Here is a 23,478-nt window from a genome sequence, read left to right as displayed (position 1 = left end):
CAAAATAAGCACCATATTAAATTACTATACTGTACTGTGGATACTGTACTTAAGTACTCATACCCACACTTGAAAACAATACTCCGATACTACACACACCGATATCAGTTTACCAGCCTGACAGATACCTTTGTTAGCTGTGTGAAGACATTTTAAGGTAAAAATTGTTACTCGAAACTTGCACAACATAATGCCATGTTCAAGAAAGGTTTTGTTTTTCTGAACAATAGTTTATTAATAAAACATTTTCATCACAATTGCAAGATGTAATGGCATTATGAAGCATTGGCGAGCACTCAAATGTAAGTAAGTACTTGTACTCATAATTGGTCTGAAAAACGTGGTATTGGTGCATCCTTATCAAACAACAACAACAATTGGACTATTTCACAATAGCATGTCGAAGCGCACAAACTCCTGCTGCAACATACTATTATACAAAACTAAACATAAACAAATCAGTATTATGGTGTTATCACCATCAATATTTACATTTGAAATTTTATTTTATTTTATTTTTGGGGTCAGGGTCATTCATTCATTCAACACCCCTTGAAATATACAAATGTTAAAAATATTACTAAGCGAAATGCATTTATTTGCATGAAATCCTGCTAATTCCCTTGATAGCATGCTTGTTTATCACATAAGAGTACGGTTGTAGTCCCCCCCCCCCCCCCCCCCCCCCCCTTAACAGTTCTTTTCACTGATGATAACAATCCCAGTATTGCAGGTAGTGCACTGGAAAGCCTACGTATTTCCCCGTACTTTGGTTTAAGAGTTTGGTGGTTTTCAAGTACAAAATGTGACAAAAAACAGTCCTTCTTCCAACTTATAAAGTTGCTAGCTATAAAGTTTTTTGACTTTAATTTATGTATTAAACGCATTTAAAAACAATCCATCAAGGAATTAAGTGTTGTTTTGATATTTTTGAAAAACTGCTGGGTCAAAGTTTTCTGTTACATTTGATAAAGCAAATAGTTTTGTTTTTTTTCTTCTGGTTTTTGGGGTGTATCTCACTCGAATAGATTTGCCGCTGAGCAGCATCCGAATCCCAAAATGAGCAATTTCTAGTAAGCTGACACCTTTTGAAGCTGTTACTTGAGGACCAATAATGTGATATGTTTACAAATTGAAACTTAACATGGAGCAGAAAGTGTAAGAAACCATTTTTGCTTCTGAAACGGAATTAACTTTATTCACCGTTCTGGAGGAAATGTATTACTCACTGCTCTGACATGATACTTGGTGTGTTTCACCAGGTGATGGACACTCTATCCAAGCTCTCGTACACAGCAATAGCACAGCAAGGAGGATTCAAGTAAGTTGTCCCGGCACTCATTTTCCCTACTACACCCTCACCGCATATGGCTTGGATCTCACCATCCTAACTCACGTACACATTTTAACCTGCTTCTCACATAGTTTATGGAAAAAACATTTCCCTTTGCCTTGAACGTTTTCTTTGTCATTTTCAGGCCTTTCCCCACAGAGGAGAGTCTAAAGGACGAGGATATTTACAATCACCTGGAAGACCTGATTGAGTATGTATGAGGCGTCTCCCGGCTCTCTCTCTGAGGGTCCATTACTGCTGTTGATAGAACATAATTATGTCAGCGCGTGTCAGAACCGGCTCGGCCCATCATCTCGGCTCTCCGGGGCTCTGCTGTGTTTATCTGCTATTATCAAAGGAAATTAATGAGTTTGCATGACATACCTATTAAAAACCGTCGATCAGTGGGGGTGGGCGACCGACGGCCCACCGGAATGTTTAATGCTTCTTTATGTCCAGTTATGCCAGTAGGGGGCGCACACGACCTACTTCATGGTTGGACGTTCCTCACACAAGTTTTGTCAGGGTCTCTGACCTTATGCAGCTTGATTTAGTTTTGTGTTTTATAGCGAGACATCAGACTCGCACAATTACAAAACCTGTAATCACTTGTAATTTAGCGTTATCTATGTGTCTGGTATTTGTAGCTCACATTTGGTAATAATATCTCTAGGACAAGTATGTCTTTGATGGACCCCTGGAAATGGCTGAAATGACCCTAACCAAAATGGCCGACTCGCTATGTCTTTTCGTGCATGGCTTCTTGAGACTTTTCAGTGGGTCTACTCAAGATAGACATGCCCACCAAATTTCATGTTGCTAAGTAAATCTGGCTTCAGGGGTTGAATTAAAAAAAAAAAAAAAAAAAAGAATCCAGCCAATGTGACCAAATTTAAAATTTCACTGAAATGGCCTTTAAAAGGCTCCTTCCAACTAAAATGGCAGACTTCCTGTGTCTTTTTGGGCTTGGCTTCTTGATACTTTTCTGTGGGTCTGCTCGTAATAGACATACCTACCAAATTTCTTGTTGTAAATTAAAACTCGCTTTGGGGGCTGGATTTCCCCAAAAATTCCAGGAATACTACCTAGTGTAAATGTTCATCAAAATCACCCTAAAATGGGCACTTTGAACGAAAATGGCAACCTACCTTTTTTGCTTCTCAACCTTCTTGAGACTTTTTTGTAGGTCTACTCATGATAGACATGCCTACCAAATTTCACGTTTCTTAGTAATACTTGCTTTAGGGGCTGGCATTACAAAACATTCAGGGATACAAACAAGTGTAAATGTTGACCAAAATGACCCTAAAATGGGCACTTCGAACCAAAATGGCAGCCGTCCTGTGTCTTTTCAGGCATGACTTGTTGAGACTTTTCTTTAGGTCTACTCATGATAGACATGCCTACCAAATTTCACGTTCCAAAGTAAACCTTTCTTTTGGGGCTAGATTTTAAAAACATTTATACATTTTCACCAAAAGGACCCTAAAATGGGCGCTTTGTACCAAAATGGCAGATTTCCTGTGTCTTTACACGCATTGCTCCTTGAGACATTTTTCTTGGGTCTACGAATTTTGTGTTGCAAAGTGAATCTGGCTTTTGGGGCTGAATTTTCAAAAAAATCCAGCGTAACACTACCAAATTAAAATCATAAGGATTGGTTTTGTGTGGGTCATAGTGAAAATGCTTTGGAGAATGAGGAGGATTTGTATGCAGCGCTGTACAGCCTAGAAGAAGACTATGTAGGCGGAGAGATTTACGAAGACCTCATGAGGACCGAGCAGCAGGTACGCACACACACAATGACTATACTGTATCACTGTATTAGAAGCTTGCTGAAAGTACTTTTTATCCCTTCGTTAAGATTCACAGCGAGACACGTTTATTTCCAGAAGCAGGTCGAGATGTCAGATGTTCGCAGCTGCTGCCTCTCCGAGATCAAGCAGACGGAGGAGAAGTACACGGAGACGCTGGAATCCATCGAGAAGGTACACGCGCCGCCATCTGATCTCGCAGGGACATGATCAAACTTCCCAAGAGCGCTATGTTGACATCAATTATTGATTGGCGGACACAATTGAGACAATATTTTTGATTGACTTGAGACTTGTGGAAAAATGGAAGTATTCCACTAGATACAATTACGTTTGACATCACATTTCGCCTACTTTACATCAGACCGCCCCCCATACTGAGTTTCTCCGTCCATGACTTGATAGGTAGGCCGGGCGAAAATTTGCCATTTTCAAGCCACAGCCGGACAACACTTACGGGATTAATAAAGTGTCCGTCTCTCTGACCTGACCCTAGCTACCTATCCACTAGGGGTTGAACGACACAACTGCAGGGTCGCTACTCGTTATAATATAAGATCATAGTATGAAATTAAGAAAAATACTAAAGGATGCTTTGCAATGATGTGTTGTAGCAAACCTGCAGTTGTGTTGCGTGGATTGTTGCAAGAGTTTTTATAAAATCCGACCGTCTGTGAGACCATGAAGTTATCTGAGTGTGATTTGTGATTGGCTGGCTGAGTTGGGGGATGGAGTGACTGGAAGGCGGAAGAAGTGGATGTCTTTCCGGATGGGCGTTCAGAGCACTTGTGCTTTTGTTATATTTGAGGATAGACTTGCATATTTTGCAAGGGACTGTGCCACTGGTGTCATTCTTTTAGTCACTTGAGGAACTGCTGCTAGTTTGTTGCGCGGACCGACCACCGTGTACAAGGCCTTTCACGCGCAAGTCAGCTGGGATAGGCTCCATTTCACCCAAGACCCAAAGCCGTAGAAAATTAATGTATGGATGCTAACTTTGTTGATGTTTATTGGATCTATTGGTCTATGACCGTGCCTTTCTATCTATGGCACTTTTTCTGTCTTTTATGTAAATTTCCCACTCTTGCAGCCCCAATTTGCAATTCCACCGCCCTCCGTTTGAGTCCTGTTATGAATTAACACGCATTAACATTCATATTGTCGCCAGGAGGTTGCATAATGACATCCGTGTGTGTGTCTTCTCACAGTATTTCCTCAACCCGCTCAAGAAGTTATTCTCCGTGGCCGAAATCGACCAAGTGTTTGTCAACATCCCAGTGAGTTTTCATCTTGTGTATTATGATTGTTATCATCTTGATGATGATGATTCTTGTTCATATTATTTTAAACATTTTATTGCCTTCATACTCACCGCAGGACTTGGTGAGGGTTCACAAGAGCCTAATGGCGGACATTCAGGATTCCATCCTCAACAAGAACGCTTTAAATCTCTACCAGATCTTCATCAACTACAAAGAGAGGTATTCAACTTTCATTTATTTATTTATGAGTCATTTTTCCCCGCAGTTTAAAACTGTTCCCAGGTGTCTTAATCTTAATCTTATTCACTGCCATTGATGGACTTAGAATCCAAAATATCCATATTAACTGGGAGGGCTGGCAGTCTTTTTTTTTGTCGAAATACCCCAAGGATCAAGAAATATGTAACACTTCATGCAGCCTATTTCTTGTCTTGCTAACGTTAGCCTGTTTAGAGGGGGCGGTTCTGTCACGTGCAAGTGAGCAACTGCTAACCCCGCTCCATATACTGCTGGGCCAATGGGGAGTCTGACTTCTGTTACCCCGACGACCGGGGTTAACGGCTAAAGCTGTAAAGATGATAAAACCGTTTTAGCTCATGAAGGCAGTAGTTCATACCCTTCGCCATGTGTATGTGGCGCAAGGACATATCACCAAACACAAATACCCTCCTCCCCTCGCGTAGCCACCACATCAACAACTTTACCCGGAAATCAAGTAATTTCACACTTCAAAAACATAAGTTTCTGTGGTCTCGCAGACTTCTCATCTACGGTGTCTACTGCAGCCGAGTGGAGATTGCCATCGCCGTGCTGGACCTCATCTGCAAGGAGAAGGAGGACGTCCGACTCAAGCTGGAGGTCAGGATTTCACAAGCTCTCCGAAATAAAAAGTAAAGTCAAGTCAAACCACTCATCCAGGTGGCATGTAATTGCATTGCACTAGAAGGTTCCAGAAGCTCCCTTTCCCTTTCTATAGGTATCATCAAGCTTATTTTTATCATCACTCCTGTGTTCCAGGAGTGTTCCAAGAGGGCCAACAACGGCAAGTTTACCCTGCGGGACCTGCTGGTGGTCCCCATGCAGAGGGTCCTCAAGTACCACCTTCTGCTCCAGGTATGACATTTTCAATGCACCTTTTTTACTTCCTGCAAGGAGGTGATGTTTTTGCGCACTCTCTTTAAGCAGGGTATGTACTGTATACTATGTCAGATGAGTACATAGGGGAAAAGGAACCACATTTGGTGACTTACACGCTTCAGTATAAGGCAGATAAAAGGTGACTTCACAGCCAATCAACTGTCTAATTTTACCATCTTGTTCACTTTTACTTTATAAAATACTACTATTACTACTACAAATAATAATATAACAAAGTATATTCTACAATTTTATATTTATTTTATTTTATTTATGAATTTATTCATGTATTGTTTCTGGGCAACCTTGGAGACAGTACAAAGCATAAATAACGACACTAAAACTATTAAAAAAGAACACAAAAAAGGTCCATAAAATTGATCAATAAAAATGCATAAAACACCAATTTAAAAAAATGTAAGTATTTATTCACCCTATTTTCTGCAGGTTTTTTTTTTTTTTTTGAATTTTTTTTAGATAAGTGCCTAAAAAATTCAATATATTATACATGTATATATATACATATATATATATATATATATATATATATACATATATATATATATAATGAGATTTTTTTTAAAATTATGTTTTGAATAAAATATGTAAAAAATGTCAAAGACAATAGTGAAAAAAAGCAAACAAGGCAGTGGGTGTAGGTGATACCACTCTACCTTTAACCACTGGGGGGAGACTTTCTCCGCATTTTGGCTCACGGTCTCAGTAGGACCGTATACATGCAAATGTACGTTTTAGTATTGAATACCTGTTTGTCCTTCAATAAATTAAATGCCATAATTCCATGCTATCCTCTGTTGATCCATCTGCCATTTTGTGTAGCCGCGATGTTTCTGTAAGAAACCAGTATCGTCCAAGGAGGAGCTTTCAAAGTGCAAGAAAATAGAGTAAATTCTCCCCTGGTGGGCTCGTTCATTTGCTTTGCCCTTCACAAAGTCGTCCTCAGGTGTCGTCAACAGATGGCCGCCCCGCCTTCTGATTGCTCGAGAGGACGGCGCGTGCACGCGTGCACTTAAATGCTATTTTAAATGCAAATTCCCTCCGCATCTAAAGGATTACCTCCACAAGTGTGTTTTGTCTTGTTTTTGGCTTTTTGGGAGAACGGTGTGTATTTTGGAAAAGTTTTAATTTTAGCACATTCAAGTAGAGAAAAAAACCTTTTTTTTTTTTCTTTTTTTTTCTTGCGTAAACAAAGTTTTATGAGTCTTTTTTTGTGGGAGAAAAAAGACATCATTTTATGAGAATTGTTTGTTTGTTTCATCCTTGGAGAATATAGTTGTTTTTATGGAAAATTTCCATGCAATTACAAGAATGTTTTTTTTTTTTTAATTCATTGGAAAAAAAAGTTTGTCATTATAGGATATTGAAGTTGACATTTTTCTGGAAAAAAAGTTGTAATTTCATGAGCATATATTTTTTTAATTTATCTATTTTTGGGGAAAAAATAAAGTCAGGATTTCAACAGCAAAAAACGTAAGAAAGTTGGAATTTTAGGAGATTAATGTCAGATTTTCTTTCTGTAAATTTTTTTTTGCAATGTTAGGGTAATAAATTTGCCTTATTTTTTTAGATAATAATAATAAATTAGGACTTTTATTTATAATATTACGAAAAAATATTTTAAAGGAAAAAGTTGTGATTTTGGAGTTTAAAGTCAAGTAAAGAAGCCCTTTTTATTACAATTTTGAAAAAAAATAAAATATAATCCTAGCACAAGACCCAGGACCGAGAAGAAAGTCAGAATTTTAGGAGAAAAACTTGGAGGGGGGGAAAAAAAGATGATGTTTTTGGGCGTTTAGAGCGACGGCTGTGTGGTTAAAAAGGGTTCCACGATGACCACGGTTTGACCCTAGAACAGATGAATTGTTTCCTTGCTCCCTCAGGAGCTGGTGAAACACACTCACGACACCACGGACAACAGCAACCTGAAGGTGGCGCTGGAAGCCATGAAAGTAAGTAGAAAGATGGACAGATGGTGGGATCTTGGTGCCAAGCAACAATGTTGGACTGAGGGGAGGATCTTCATTCAATCAGGCCACAGCCTTGTCGAACAAAAAAATGTGCTTTGCCGCCATCCTGTGGCATCTGTAGGCAGTTATAAACCTTTTTTGGGTGGGAGTCGATTACTTACGGATTTTTCGCCATTTGTTGCTGGGCTCTGTCAAAACAGCTGTACCTAATATTGTGGCCGATGTCATCATTTTGGCATCAGTTCATCCTCTCCTGCGGTTAACACCAAATACGCTGTGTCCTGCGTGTGTACGCCTTTCAGGACCTGGCTCAGTTTGTCAACGAGGTGAAGAGAGACAACGAGACTCTACGCGAGATGGACCAGTACCAGCGCTCCATCGAGAACCTGGTACAACGTCACATGAAACATTTCCATAACATCAATTTGTATAGTGGAAAAAAATACAAATTGCGCTCAGGGTCGCTCTGTCAAAATGTTTTCATCGAGAAAGTAACCATCAGCTGATGATAACAATACTGTGATTGTTGCTGGCAGCATCTAAGGAGACAAAGGCCAGCGTTCCCGGCAAAGGCATATCAACCAATTAAATATTCATTATAGGATGTTTCTTTTAATTATTATGTGTTTTAATTATGCAGAGGAATGTCAGCGCCACGCTGAAAATAAAACAAAACACTAAGTAAGGTCGTAGGAATATTTTTTTTTATTTCACTAGAATACAATTAGATTTTTTAAAAATAGAATAATAATCCTATGAGAATAAAGACATAATTTTAGGAGAATCTTTTTTTAGTTTTTTTCAGAAAAAAGCCTGGGATTTTTTTTCTGACATGAAAAGTTGTAATTTTACAAGAGTAAAGTCAATTAATTTTTTTTTTTTATGAGACTAAAGGCATCATTTTAGGAGACAAAAAAGACTTTACGCAATTAAAGTCACGAGCAAAGTAGTATTTGTGTTGGGAATTTAAAAAAAAATATTTGAATGAATGTAGCTATTTTACAAAGGAAAAACATAAACAAATGTTAAGCATAATTCCACAAGAAAAAGGAAAACAAAAATTTTGTCGGGGAAAAGTCATAATTTTAGGAGAGGAAAAAGTCAGAATATTTTGAAAAGAGTAATTTTAATAGAATTAGGTTTTCTGAGAAAACAAAGTTGTAATAGTATAAGAGTTCACACTCACTAAGGTTTTAAATCTTTTTAAAGAAAAAATAAATGTTTCGAAAAACTTCAAAAATATTTTTTCCCAAATTTGTTATTAAATGAGTGTTTTATTGTTTTTGTTTTCATTATATGTAATGTTTATTGTTGTTCTTGATTTCATGTATTATTTAGAATTTTTTTGTAAATCATAATTTTTCTTTTTTTTAAATTGTTGTATTGCGTCACAATTTACGACTGTATTTTATGACTTAATGAAACCACAGCAATTTTAACAGACGCATCAGTTTTTGAGTAAGTCTGTTATTGGTATCTATATCTTCTGATAACAACCAAAATAATCTGATGTTTTTCCTCAAAGAATCAGCCTCTAATGCGCTACGGTCGCCCGCGAGGAGACGGAGAGGTTCGCATGGTGTCCAACTTTGACCGCAGGAAACTGGACAGGTTCGGGAAGCGGACATTTTGTCTGCATCGGAACACTCGCACCCACTTAATTGCCATCGGCTGGTTTTCAGACACCTGTTCCTGTTCGACGTGGCCGCCGTGGTGTGCAAGCGACGCGGCGACAATTACGAGATGAAGGACGTGCTCGACCTCAACGTCTTCAAGATCACCGACAACCCCGTGTCGGACAAAGAGGGCAAGAAGGTGGGCTCCAATTCAGTTTACAACGTGGTCATTTGATTAGGTACACCTGCACTATATAATACAGTCAAGAAGAATGAGAATGGGGGTTGTATGGAAATTTTCTGTGTAGACCGTGAGGACCATGTTTTTCACCAAACAAAAAATTTAATCACTGCATGTAGTGTAGTCTGTTAGCTGGTCAAATTGGCGTTTTGCATGATTGCGTCCTCATATGTGGCATTTTATCAAAACTAATGGCACATCTTGTAAGCCCTCATCAAGACCTTTAATTTGAGGTGCGACACGAGGGGGTTTATCATGTATACATTTTTGACTAACGACCTTCGCCAAGCCTCAACCATTTTATTGGCCTGACTCCCAGCCATCTTCTTTTTTGTGTTTTTTAGAGAAAAAAAAGCATAGTCAGATTTTTTTTTGTGGGGGGGTGAACTTCATTTTAATAAAGCCATAATGTTGCGCAAACAAAATATTTTACAAAAATAAAATTGTCATATGAGGACAAAAAGTTATATTTCATTAAGTTGTAAAGTTGGAGATTAACGTCTTTGGCAAAAAAAACTTTGTAATATTACGAGAAAAAGTTATCCTTGTTTTTAATCTCGAAAGAAAGTTGCAATCTTACAAGACTAAAGTAATTTCATGAGAATGCAGAAAAAAAGTTGCATTATTGTGAGGAAAAAGTCTTTTCCAACAATCATTTTTATTATTAAAATAAATTCAAAACTAGCAAGAGGAAAATATTTCACAAAAAGTTGTAATTTTAGGAGATTAAAGTAAAGAAACAAACTGTTTGTCAGGCAAAACAGTAGTTTTAAGATGATGAAGCCCTATTAATATATATATATATATATATATATATATATTAATAGGGCTTCATCATACCTACCTTCATCATCATTCCTACAGGCATAAAGTCAAAATTTTACAAGAATTTTTTTTTTTGGTCTTAGTCCCTTTTTTTTTTTTAAATTATGACGTGCCGCGCTGTAGCTGACCCCTGGTTCCCAATTCTAGTGCACCTTTAAACGACCAACGCAGTATCACAGAAAAGAAAAAGACCAAGCTTGCCTGCCTGCCTTCCGCCAGCACAGCACGCCGCATGGCCGCCGCGCTAATACCGGGTGATGAATGCGCGCGGTGGTCCGAGGCTGGTCACAGCGATGTATCATTCGCCGCTGAGCTTCACAGCGCGAATGCGAATGCGAAGTAGCGGCGGCGCTGAGTTAATGCTTGGCGGAGCTCTAAAACACTTGTGGAGTTCACGGGGGCCGCAAACAATGGCGGGCGGCGGCGAAGGTTGATTTGATCAGATGTGACACGACAAGCTGAAGTACATTAGGGCTCGAGAGAAACCTTGCGCTTTGGGAACACCTTGGAAATTGATCCTGAATGCGTCTGTTGGGGGGGACGTGTTGGACCACACTGGAGAACCTTCAGAACGTATCTATTTTTTGTTCTTTAAGTAATGTGTTGAAATTAGGGTGGCGCAATACAGCACGTGTGCACAATAGTCACATCGCAGGGTCCTGCACAATCTTGCCGCCTTGATATACAGTCACTGAACTGTAATATTAATAAGTGACCAGCAAAGGGACCTGGTTGGACATGCTAATGAGATTAGCACCGATGTTATGCTAAATTATTACCCATCAAACAGCCCAGTGTTATATACCTATTTTTATATGATAACTATTAAGGAGGACACAAAAAACAGTTACATGCCTGCATTTACTGGATCTCTCTTCAGAATGTGCCAAAACAATGCATGTCGCAACAAATTACGCTCGTGGGGGAGGGGGTGAGCCATGGCATTATTGAAGGGACAAACTTCATGAGTGGTTTGCTTAAACTAATGCACTCAAATATAGAAATACAAGTGCATATGTTAAAACATACGTGTAAAATAACAGATTGATTAAAAACAAATGAAAAGTGTTAGGAATGTGCTAATGACTCTGCAGTATAACTAGGCGTGAAAAGAAATGATTTTAACTTCATGTCTCGCTGGACAGGTAGACTTCATACAAATGACTCCGTATACTTTTGTGCTAGATCTACTTAGTATACTTTTTCTCGAGAGGGAGGAAAAAGAAAAATGTGTGCTGGTTTTCACATGTTACAGGCACAGTTAGCCTGTGTAAACACTTGTTGCCACAATAGAATAGTGTGTTTGTGTTCATTAGGTTTTTCACACTCAAGGCAATTTGTGAGTAAATCCAGACAAGATCGTAATTATTTCAGTAGACAATAAACTCTTGTTATTTGTAAGTAACAAAAAATTTAGTAATTGACACGACCCTAAAAGGGTTTGTAAAGATGCCACAAGATGGCAACAAAGGACTACTTTTGTTTAAATGAAACTTCAAATTGTTTTCTTGACACCAACTTGCCACCAGATAGCGCCAAAGCAATACTGTTATGACGTTCAAAAAAGCAAATAGGTGAGTTTTCTGTAAATTACAGAGGATAAATTCCCCCCAAATCTACAAATAGGCATAGCTGCAAATGCCGAATTGTGAAAAAAGTGGTAATTATCATTAAATTAAAAAACTATAAAAGTATTTTTATTGCATTTTTGTAGAATGAAAAAGGTAGGAAAACTGTTTAATTGTATGAGATTAAAGTCATATTTCTTTCAAGAAAAAAGCCGCAATTTTATGAGAAAGATGGCAGCTTTCTTTTTAAATAAGTTTCATGAGAATAAAATTGTAATATTACGAGATTGTCTTTTCGGAAAAAAAACTCTAATAGGGTATTATAATCCAGAATAAAATTTTTGCCATTTTAGGAGAACAAAGTCACAAATGTACAAGACTAAAGTTGTAATACTGCAGCAAAAAAAGCTTTCTTTCTTTCTTAAACTCAACTATAAAGTAATATTTTCTTCAAGAAAAATAATGTTTTACAAGAATAAAGTAATATTTAAAAAGGAATAAACAATCTGAGAGAAAAACAGCATATATATAATAATATTTTCTTTTTCAGAAAAAGATATACAGTACACGTGAGTGTTGGTTGTGAGGAAAATGTCATATTTTGGGAATTTAAAAAAATAGTTATTGTTAAGTCAGTTTGTTACAACAAAAACAAAGTGGTATTTTGAAAAAAAAATTTTTTTGTGTGTGATTGTGTTGTTGTGTGTTGCGCTCACTCAGTGGTGTTACGGCTTCTACGTGACACACCAGCAGGGTCACATGGGCTTTGAACTCTTCTTCAAGACCAAAGAGCTGAAGAAGAAATGGCTGGATCAGTTTGAAATGGCTGTGTAGGTATTATTTGTTAAATTACATTTACGTGTGCGTGCGTGTGTGTGTGTGTGTTTGACATTGTTTGCATGCTGGCCGAGTGTATGCGTTTGTGTGTGTTGACGCTTTCATGCACACTGTGTTTGATCAGGTCTTAGCTGTAATCAAGCGCGGACACTGCTGACAACAGTGCGATAACACACAGGCGCATATACACACTCCATATACATACACACACGCACACATCAGAAACTACAAACAAGTAAGTCACTTCCTCGGTTTGTTTTATGGGTTTTCGTTTTGTAGGTTTGGAAAAACCTTTTATCCGCACTCAAGCTGTGTGTGTGTGTGCAAATGTGTATGTTTTATAATCATAATAACTTTGACTATGAGGTACTCCTATGTGGCCCCTATTTGATGGCGCTCTGCTTTTTGACTGTTATGTATTCAGACCTAAATTTTATTTATTTGTTATATCATTTATTGATTTAGATTTTTAAATGTTATTTATTTGTGATATTTGTCAAATGCCAGCTCAACAAATCCGCCTCACCATTACTTAGACGAGTGATTCTCAAAGTGTGGTAAGGGTACCACTTGTGGTACGCGGGCTTCCTCTAGCGGTACGCGAAAGAATCCCTGCCAAGTAGTTCAGTTGTATTTAACTTTTAAGTTTAATGCATTTGTGTTTAATCTTTAAAAACGGATGAATCAAAAAAACATATATTTAAGTACAATTTGTATTCAATTTCAATAATTAAATAATTAATCTCTATTTATATCTAAGCACAATGTTAATATTCAAACCGTGTATAATGTTTAACTTTTAAGTTTAATGCATTTGTGTTTAATCTTTAAAAACGGATGAATCAAAAAAACATATATTTAAGTACAATTTTTATTCAATTTCAATAATTAAATAATTAATCTCTATTTATATCTAAGCACAATGTTAATATTCAAACCCTGTATAATGTTGCAGTATCTTACAATTATATTAAATATACTTTTTAGGAATACATTTTTGTTTTTGAAGAACCCTTGGGCTTACTACACCACTATTTAAATTGTAGGCATGATAGTGGTTCTGGGAGAGCCATTTTTTAAAAAAGTGGTACTTGGTGTAAAAAAAAAAAAAAAAAAAAATCATAAAAAACAAAGTTGGAGAACCATACAATTTGAAGGGTCTCCATAGAGTTACTTAAATGAAAAGGATGTTTTTTTTTTTCATGATTTCTTTATTTTTTTTATTTTGGTAATTCAGATCTAACATCCGACCGGAGTTGGCCAAGCACAACGGTCACCAGTTCAAGATGCACACCTTTGACAGAATCTCCTCCTGCAGCTTCTGTCACCTGCTGCTCAGGTAACGCTCACACTTTTCTAGTCGCGTGCTCACACGTGACGTGGTATTATACATAATCACGAAACATGTTGTGTGTCTCCACACAGGGGCGTCTTCAACCAGGGCTACATCTGTTTCAAATGTGCGCTGGCTGTCCACAAGGAGTGCCTGGGTCAGCTGGGACTCTGCAGGAGGATGGGTGAGGCACACTATTAAATATCATGTAATTATGGCACATAAGCTCTCCGCAGACTATATGTTTAAATATTGTATATTAGAACTGCGCATACTATTCCATATGGTGTATTCCATATCAGACTATTAAATAAATCCACTAGTCGTCAACAACAAATTTATTGTCTAAGATTTTTTTTTTTTTAGCTGATTGAGGACAAATTTTAGCTTTTGTTTACATGTACAGCTATTTTCGCTTTATATCAGGGGTTCTCAACCGAGGGGTGCGTGAGAAAAAAGATGAGAAATATTAACAAAAATCAACCGATAGTGTTACAAAAATTAATCGATTTAATAAGAAAATCAGATAAAAAAAAAAAAAGCTCAATCTAGTATAAAAACCTGACCTGAACAAGAGAAACAGATGTCATTTTCGGATTCAGTGATGGAAAATAGTTCTAAATCACTGACAAATAATTTTTTATTATTATTTTTTTTTGTGTAACCCAGTGATATGATTCAAATAACTTGACGCCCCAGACAACTTTTATGTTCTATTATTTTTATTCTATTGCTTGAGGTCTTTTATGTTTGTATGGTTACCGAGGGTGACTAGAAAGGTGCTTATAAATAAAATGTATTATTATTATTATTACTATTATGTACTCAGACTGTCTTCTGGTCTCACTGCAGAGTCATCCAAGCATCGCTCCAAGGTAAGATGTTTTTGTCTTCTTTAATGGAAGCTCTTAACGTTACATTCGACGATAATACGTTTAATTGTATTTCCTCAGAGATGAAAGCCCCTTAAGTGTTGTTTTCGCTCAGTGTCTGCCCACCATGATGACTGTGACTCATATTGTTTAGGTCACGCTGATCCCATCTTCCATGTCTCCTCAGGAAGGCGCAACACCTTCAGACCCAGGTGAGTTGGCTTTACTGTGTTTTGTGTGAAAAGCTCATTTTCAGAATATGAGTGTGTCTGTGTGTTGGGGGGAGGGTAAGTTAATAGGGTCCTGGGGGGCGGGGGGGGGGGGGGGGGGGGGGCGGGGGTCTGGACGTAGGCGGGAGACGAAGCGGCCGTGTCGTCCACCCTGGCAGGTGCGCTTCGTCTCTGCCTCAGAGCCCGACGCCGGCGGCCATGTTTTGGCGGCGCTCTGAGAAAATATTGCTTCTGTGAGCGGTCGAGAAGGACGAGGAGGGATCTGGTGCCAAAGTGCACGGTTGCTTTGGAGAAGGATGACTTTATGTGGGAGTTTGAGGGGTTGCACCTCAGCTTCAGTTTTTTTTTTCTTCTTCCTTTTGGGACAATCATCTGCTCCTGAGTGTGTGGGAACACTTTGGAGAAGGCAAGCGAGGTCCGTAAAGGCTTGCTTAGATGAGTTCGGTGTGAAGCATATAACACATCTTCACGCTCGCAAAATTACATTTTAAATACCTTTTTTTCTTGAAAAATTGTCTTTATTCTTGTGAAAATGACTTTAAAAAAAATAATAAAACAATTTTATTCTCGCAACATCATGACCTTATTCTCTTAAAATAACCTTTTCCCCCCCAAGAAAATGTCCCTTTTTCCGTGTCAAATTACTTTTTTTTTTCAAATGTAATCACATCAAATTATTTTCTTTCCTAAAAGTACAATAGCTTTTGATGTCCTAAAATCTTACCCAGTAGAATAATGTATTTCTTTCTTTTGCTATATTTAAATATGACTCTATTCATGCAAAAATACCCCAAAATTGTAGAAATATGGCTTTATTCTCGAGTTTAATCTCCTAAATTTCTGCCACGTTTTTCTTCTAGATTACTTAGCTACTTTTTTTTTCTTTTTTTGGAACAAATTTATTGAATCAATGTTAATTTCAGTTTACATTTTCCCGAACGTGTAAGAGAATTAAAAAAAAAAAAAAGCAAACAAACAAAAAAACGTACCAACTCGGCAGTAGTCACAAATACCAAAAAATAAATTATACATATACATACTTTACATATTTTTCTCTTTTTTCCTTTATCTCCCTTTTCCTTCCTTTTCTTTTTTCCCTTTCTCTTTTCTTCCATTTTTCCTTTTTTCCTTCTTCTCTCCTTCCCTTTTTTTCTTATATTTTTCCCCCTTTTTTCCCTCTCCTTTCTCCTTTTCTCCTTTCCCCCTTATTTATTTTACTACAATCACATCCCATAAAACATGACAGAATAGTCATCTGACAATATTCACGAACACCTAGTAGTCTAATTTGACCACCCAAAGTGGTTGCATATTGTTGCCCAAATGTCAGTAAATTGTTCAGTATTCAAGCCCTCCCGCCATTGCTCAAGTGTGGGAGGTTGAACCTTGAGCCAATGTTTCATAATCATTTTTCTTGCCACTAACAATGGAATTTGTATCAATTTAACATATTCTTTTTTAAAACCCTCTTTTCGTGGAACCCCCAATATACAATGTATCAATTCCAACGGCACATTGCATTTTAGGATGATTTGGATTTCTCCCACAACTCCGCGCCAAAAAGGTATTTGAATGGGACAGTCCCAAAAAATGTGAGTCGTCTCCTGCATAATTGCAATTTCTCCAGCACAAATTCGATTTATTTTTGTCAAAAATAAAAGTGATAGATGGAGTTCTAAAAAAACCTCATCATCACTTTCCAACCAAATTCTTTCCAAATAGGACTATTTGTGGTTTGGTGACAATTTTGACAAGCTCGTAGTCATTTTTCGTCTTCAATTGCAATGTTTGCTTCCAATTCCCACCTACCTTTTATATCAAGGGAGTTGTCCGTTATTTGTGTTTGTAAAAAAAAAACCATACATCTTTGATACAACCTTCGCCTTATTTTTTTCTTTGATCATTTTAATAAGATTCGTTTCAACGTGTCCAATTCCTCCTTTGATTTTATGTAATCCCTTATCTGTAAATATCGGTAAAAAATCTTTAGAGCAAAGCCCATATTGGTCTTGTAATTGTTTGAAAGATTTTAAAACTTCCCCATCGAACAATTCGTGTGCAGTTATTAACCTTTTTTCTGCCCAAATCAAAAAGCTTGAAAGTCTTTTAACTTAGCAATTTGAAGAGCACGCCAAGTTTTTAAAGGCATTTTTTCCCTCCCAATTGACCATATGCGCAGTGTGCAGGCGATCCATTCATTTTCTATTTTAAGATCCTTCCATTTCTTTTGTTCTAAGAATATTGCGGTCGCTAAGGGAATCAGTGGGCTTGAATTGTTCTCCAGTTCTATCCAATTTGTTTCCCCACCCATTCTACTAATCCTCGTAACTGAGCTGCTCAATAATACAATTTAAAATGAGGTAAACCTAGGCCACCTTCCCTCGTAGAACCGCGTAGTACTTTCTTCCGGATCCTAGGTTTCTTCCCCTGTCATACAAATGTTGAAATCATTTTATCCATTTTTTTTTAAACATAGACGGAGGAATCCATATTGTCCATGCTTGAAAAAGGTACAAGAGACGGACGGGGGAGAATATTCATCTTGATTACTTCTATTCTGCCAAGTAAAGACAGGGGAAGAACGTTCCAGCGCCCGATGTCCGCCTTTAATTTAGTAATCAATCCGCCAAAATTTTCCCTGAACAATTGGAAGGAGTGCGGTGTAATAGTTACACCTAAATATTTGAATCCCTGTGTAGGCCACTTAAGGGTTACGACTCTGTCCAGTTCTATTGGTTTCTCCCCGACTAACATCAACGCTTGTGATTTGGCCTCATTAACTTTGTACCCGGAAACCAAGCCAAACTCTCTAAGACAATCTAACAATACAGGAATGGAGGATAATGCGTTAGGAATGTAGAACATAACATCGTCGGCATACAATGATATTTTGAATTTTGTTCCGTTAATGATTATTCCTTGTAATCCGTGTTCTTCTCTAATAATTTCTGCCAATGGCTCTACACTAATTGCAAACAGTAAAGGGCTGAGGGGACAACCCTGTCTGGTCCCTCTTTTCAACTGGAAATCTTCAGAGATATAACCATTTACTCGTTCTTTGGAAATAGGCTTAAGGTACAACGTTCCAATCCATCTAATAAATGTAGAATCAAAACCGAATTTACCTGAGTTTATGGTGTTACTTGTCATAAAGATGGGTCTCTTGGAGTAAGACAATTGAGCAACTAAGTTTTTTCAATTGGGACAATTTTTTTTTTTCCTTTTTATGGGATGATTAAGACCATTAACATTATAACTAACAGCCTTGAGTACACCCATACCGTAAACTTAAGTGAACTAAAAACAGACAAGACACGTATGCCGGGAGCCACATAACACTCAAAATCAACAACAATGCAAACAACACTCTTGAACCTAACACGTCCTTATGAACTTCCACTTAACCAGTGGTTAGCCCTCGCAATAAGAACGATTGAATACAAGTTAAGAGCGTTACACCCCTGATGTCTTCTGGGCAAAGAGCAAATGCTCTCCGGGTGAGGTGCACTTTTTGCAGTGGAGACTATCTCCCAGGAAGACCCGTGGTTGGGTTCAGATCATCCAAATCCGAGCTCTTGTTAAACAAACAGTGGTACATCCACAGTCCCCGACAGACTTCACGTAATACATCTTAATGTTTTACTTGTAAGCCTCAAACCAAAATGTACAAACCATATCTTCTGAAAAACGAGAACAAGCCCAAACGATCACTTTACTCACGACTTGTAGTGTTCTAATCATTCCCCTCCTTTCCATGAATGAATCCTCTGATTTCTGATATCTTCAGTTGGCGTGCATTGTTTCCTCTTCCGCGGGGCTGTGTTGTCCAAGCATCTCCATCTCCAGGACCTCTCTTTCATCCAGCACCACGTTCACTCCCAGTTGTTTTAGTGTGGCTTGTGCCTCCAGTAAAGAAGTGAAAACTTTGGTGCCAGAGTCCAGAAAAATCCTCAGCTGGGCTGCGTAGGGTGACTGACATCAGTAGAATAATCCTGGTCAAAGTAGATGGCATGCCCCTCGAACTTAAAGTTGGGTTGTTTCCATGCCTGTTGCAGCACTGCTTGTGTCACCTGAAAATCCAAGAAGCGGATAATAATGGACCTTGGTGGGGCGGTGCCTTCTGGTCTCTGTCCTAGCACACGATGAGCTCTTTCCACTTTGATGTCGAGCCCATCTTGTAACTTTAGCGCGTCCTTCGAAAAAACGCTCCACAAAGTTTATCATGTTATCCTTTTCAGACTGCTCTGGTATACCGCACAGGTGTACGTTGTTACGATGTAGACGATTTTCCAAATCATCACATTTATTGGTAAGGTTGATTTCTCTTCACAACAGGTAATTTAGCAACTTCTCGTGTTTATTTTGTCGGTCTTCCGTGGCACTCGCTCTGCATTGCGCTTCAGTCATTCTGTGGTCCAAATCCTCTATGCGTGTTGCAAGATCTGTCAGTTTATGCTCCAATCTGGTGAATTAAGTTTTTAAGTCTTGGAATGACTCGGTACTTTCCTGTCGAAGTTTTCGTAGTTCCGCGAGCACGCCATTTTCAGCATTCGACCCGGAGTTAGTCATAGTGTTAGCTTCCCCAATAGTTTTCAATGGAGTCGCTTCAGCTATCGTTAGCTGCTTGGGTCCTTGCTTTCCATCCCCTATTTTACTCACTTTCCTGTCGTTCCTAGATGTTTTTGGATTCAGCATACTCTTTGCGTGATCTCTATCTCGAAGTCTGGTGTTCATTTATGAAGAAACGTTCTCAAAACGGCTTCAGTTAATAATTCTGTCGGAGCTGAAACGTTTACCGTCCTCACTCGGCCATAACGTAGGCCGAAGTCCAGATTACTTACTACTTAATGATTAAAAAATACATTATTCTTGTAAAATTGTAACTTTTCTTTTCTTGGAAAAAAATAAACTTTATTCTTAACTTTAATGTCCTAAAATAATTCAGTTTTTATTTCAGTTCTTTCTCTTGTGATATTCAGTTTTCTCATACTACTGACTTGCTCATTCAAAAAAGCAAAACCTTTTGTAAAAGCGTAACTTTTGCAAATTAAAAAAAAACATATTCTTGACTTTAATCTCTTGAAATCTTGAAATTAAATTTAAATTGAGAAAATGAAATGTATTCTTGTAATACCATTCTTTCTTGTAAAATTATGCCTTTATTCTTGTAAGATTGCAATTTTCTGATTTAAAAAAAAAATCTGACTTTACTCATGTAAAATTATATATATATTTTCCTTGTAATAATAAAACTTTTCTAAACAAATGACTTTTCTTTTATTTTTCATAAGATGTTTCCTCTTATTTCGCTCAAAAATCAGTCTCTCATTTCATTGCTGACAACTTTACGTATGCAATTATGCAGATGAACACACTTTGTCCTGAGATTTCACTGGTCTGGATTTTATCAGCAAGCGAGAACATGCTGTTGCGTTCAAGGTCTTCCCAGGATGCTGGTGATCCGAGACTACGACGGCGCCCCCTGCCCGCCGTGCGGACTCCCGCTGTGTGCCCGCGTGGGCGACGTGATCGAGCTGATGTTCGCCAACCTGCACAGCTCCTGGTGGCAGGTGCGTGTCACTTGCGACTCTTAAGGGACGGATGTCGTGTCACGGCTCGGCGGCTCGTGTCGGCCCGCACGCCACGTCCTCTGCAAAGTCGTCGGTTTGAGTCCGCGCGGTGCGTGCGTGTCGCGGATGATGTCACCTTCAGTTGAAATAAAACGCTTGCAAATGTAAAAAGGAGGACACCGCAGAGCTATTGAAAATAGCTCTGTTTCTTACTACTAAATCGCCTTTTGGTGGGGCTTTAATTATTACTATTACTATTGTTTTGCGTTCATTTCTTTGTTGTTTTTATCATCATAAATCAAGCACGAGCAAAAAGATTTTCATGAAAGTTTCAATTGAAATCACTTTAGTTTTTATTACTTTTGGGGGGGTTTTAAGTCTTATTTTTACAATTGCATTTTGCCTTCATTTGTTTGTGAATGATACAAAACTACTCAGTCGATTTACACAAAAATGTCTACTTTGCTTTGTGTTATTACTGAGTTGCTTCTTAGGAGGCTTTAAATATTACTGAGCTTTTACATTCATTTATTTGTTGCTTTTATCGGCATAGGTCAAAAACTACTTAGTTCACTGGTGTCAAACTCATGGCCTGTGGGCCAGATCTGGCCCGCTACATCTTTTATGTGGCCCGCGAAAGCAAATCATGTGCGTCGACTTCATGCTACTTGCTAAAATACCAAAATTGCAAATTGTCTTCACTTTTAATAATGTTGAGATATTGCAAGCATTTTGTTTTTGTTACCAATCCCCATTTTTTTTAATATATTGGAAAAATAGTTGAACAAAAGTTATTATTTTTTTTTTTTTAACTGGATTCTGATTTCAAAACTAGTTACTCTTAATTTTTTTTGTACATGTGATGTAATAATTAGACTTGATTATACATTTACTGTATATGGAGTCACACTCATAAAGGCCCCCCGAGGCAAACCGTAACTACGCGACAAAAATGAGTTTGATACCCCTACAAGTTCCAAGACTTGTTTTGTATTCAAATTGCTTTGTTTCTTATTATTAGGAACTTACTTTAATTATTGTCGTTACTATTGTTTTGTTGTCCTTTCCTTGTTTTTATTAGCATAATTCAAAACCTAGCAAACCAGTTTACATGAAAGTTGCTCTTAGCATTGTTTTGTTTCTTAGTGCTAAGTTGGCTTTGGGGCAGGGGGGGGGGGGGGGGCTATATTATTATTGTTTTATATTTTTTTTGCCATTACATTTCTTTGTTTTTACCTGCATCACTCAAATGCTAGCTAACCGATTTCCATGAAAATGTCAATTGAAATCGCTTTGTTTCTTAGCGCTGAGTTGCCTTTTTGGGCTGGGCTTTAATTATTATTATTTTTGTAACCTTCAGTTCTTTGTTGTTTCTATCAGCATTGATCAAAAACTGCTTTGCAAATTTCCATGATTTTCTTTTAAAATTGAAATGGCTTTGTTTCTTAGTGTTAACTTATTTTTTTTTTTTGAGAACTTTAATTCCTATTACTACTATTATGTTTTTGCGTTCATTTCTTTGTTGTTTTCATCATCTTAATCCAAATCTAGCAAACCTTTTCCCATTCAACTTTATGAGGGGTATGACTGATTTATAAACTAGGTCGGAAAATTTGATCAGTCATTGTTTTTCTGCCTTGGTAGAGGTCTGCACTCTCGTCTGTCACTTGCACCATGACGCAAAGCATTTAGTGTAACACATGACACACGGGTCATGCGACTCTCTCTTTGCTCAGTCAGATGAAATCATACCTGGCGACATAAGATAGCAGCGAGTTGATGAATTTAGAGGCTTTGGCCAGATAATAACGCGCCGGACGTTGCAGCGTGCGGAGGAGCTTTTAATGGCGGTGCACCACCTTCTGCTCAGTGAGGCCGATCTTAGCGTTTGACCTTATCTGGTTTTCGAAAGGCCACTGATTTATCCCGGCTGGTCGCGGTGGTATTAAAGCCTCATCTACCGATGTTTGTCTGTGTTGTGACGGAGCTTCACCAGATGAAAAAATACACGCTTTATTGATCACAGTTTCTGCAATCATCAGCGTGTGCTTTGACAAGAACAAGGCAGTAGGTTGCTATTTAAGTTTGTCAAGTCACACACAAAACACAGTACTGCGAACAGTCAGTTATGTCCTGGTGTGATGTATTATCAAAAAATATTAAAACAGTTGAAAGTAGACTATATCTTTGTTGATTATGGGATGGAGGGACTGTATCATTTGAATTCGGAACTATAATGACATAAAAAATGAAATGATCTATTTTGTTGTACAATACAGTGTCAAAGATTTTAAAACTACCCCCCACAAAATCTCTTGATTCAAGAAATGGCCAAATTAATGCAACAAATATCGCAGAACGCTTGATAATGTAAATGGTCAGTGGGCTGGATTAAAGAACAGAGTCCACACAATGTGGTCCGTAGGCCATACTTTGTCCACCCTTGCCAAAGAAAGGTAGTTAGTAAGGTAGTCCACCCTTGCCAAAGAAAGGTAGTTACCCCCTACCATTTGTGGTAGGGGGTAACATTTCCATATTGACACAGTTGTCAAAAAGAAAAAATAGACCAGAAAAACACATTTTAGATTGTCTTCTAAATCCACAAAGGTTACTGCGGGAGACTTCCAAACAGAAGCACTTGTGATGACAATTAAAACTCCACTGGGTGCCCTTAATCTCGGGCGTCCCCGGCGGCGCCACAGGATGGAATTACCTCCACCCCCATCCGCCCTCCCCCGTTACCCAGAAGGCAATTATCTCCATCCCGCTGGCACAACAATACAATCAATCACAGTGATTTCATTTGATCCTTCGGCGGGTGCCGCCTGTTTATGCTGCCCGAGTAATGCGTT

General features: G+C 38.1%; 1 protein-coding gene across 5 annotated transcripts in view; it reads left to right on the top strand.

Annotated features, from left to right (window-relative positions):
* Positions 1-23,478, top strand: part of LOC133411468 (guanine nucleotide exchange factor VAV3-like) — a 43,940-nt gene that overhangs the window by 6,684 nt on the left and 13,778 nt on the right. For 2 of the 5 annotated variants that reach the window (XM_061693898.1, XM_061693897.1), the window contains exons 3-20: positions 1,263-1,321; positions 1,479-1,544; positions 3,012-3,120; positions 3,226-3,321; positions 4,356-4,424; positions 4,525-4,628; positions 5,168-5,267; positions 5,427-5,522; positions 7,448-7,516; positions 7,837-7,923; positions 9,060-9,145; positions 9,217-9,349; positions 12,505-12,614; positions 13,859-13,960; positions 14,047-14,138; positions 14,807-14,829; positions 14,981-15,038; positions 20,496-20,626. In XM_061693898.1, the coding sequence (XP_061549882.1) occupies positions 1,263-1,321; positions 1,479-1,544; positions 3,012-3,120; positions 3,226-3,321; positions 4,356-4,424; positions 4,525-4,628; positions 5,168-5,267; positions 5,427-5,522; positions 7,448-7,516; positions 7,837-7,923; positions 9,060-9,145; positions 9,217-9,349; positions 12,505-12,614; positions 13,859-13,960; positions 14,047-14,138; positions 14,807-14,829; positions 14,981-15,038; positions 20,496-20,626 (1,590 nt within the window). Of the gene's footprint in view, positions 1-1,262; positions 1,322-1,478; positions 1,545-3,011; positions 3,322-4,355; positions 4,425-4,524; positions 4,629-5,167; positions 5,268-5,426; positions 5,523-7,447; positions 7,517-7,836; positions 7,924-9,059; positions 9,146-9,216; positions 9,350-12,504; positions 12,615-13,858; positions 13,961-14,046; positions 14,139-14,806; positions 14,830-14,980; positions 15,039-20,467; positions 20,627-23,478 lie in introns of all 5 variants that reach the window. The other 3 variants (XM_061693896.1, XM_061693895.1, XR_009769671.1) reach the window with 2 other exon arrangements.

Source organism: Phycodurus eques, chromosome 13 (assembly GCF_024500275.1).
Source record: "Phycodurus eques isolate BA_2022a chromosome 13, UOR_Pequ_1.1, whole genome shotgun sequence".
NCBI classification, from domain to species: Eukaryota; Metazoa; Chordata; class Actinopteri; order Syngnathiformes; family Syngnathidae; genus Phycodurus; species Phycodurus eques.
Note: the sequence above shows the minus strand (reverse complement) of the source record. Positions and strands in the feature narration are given on the sequence as shown.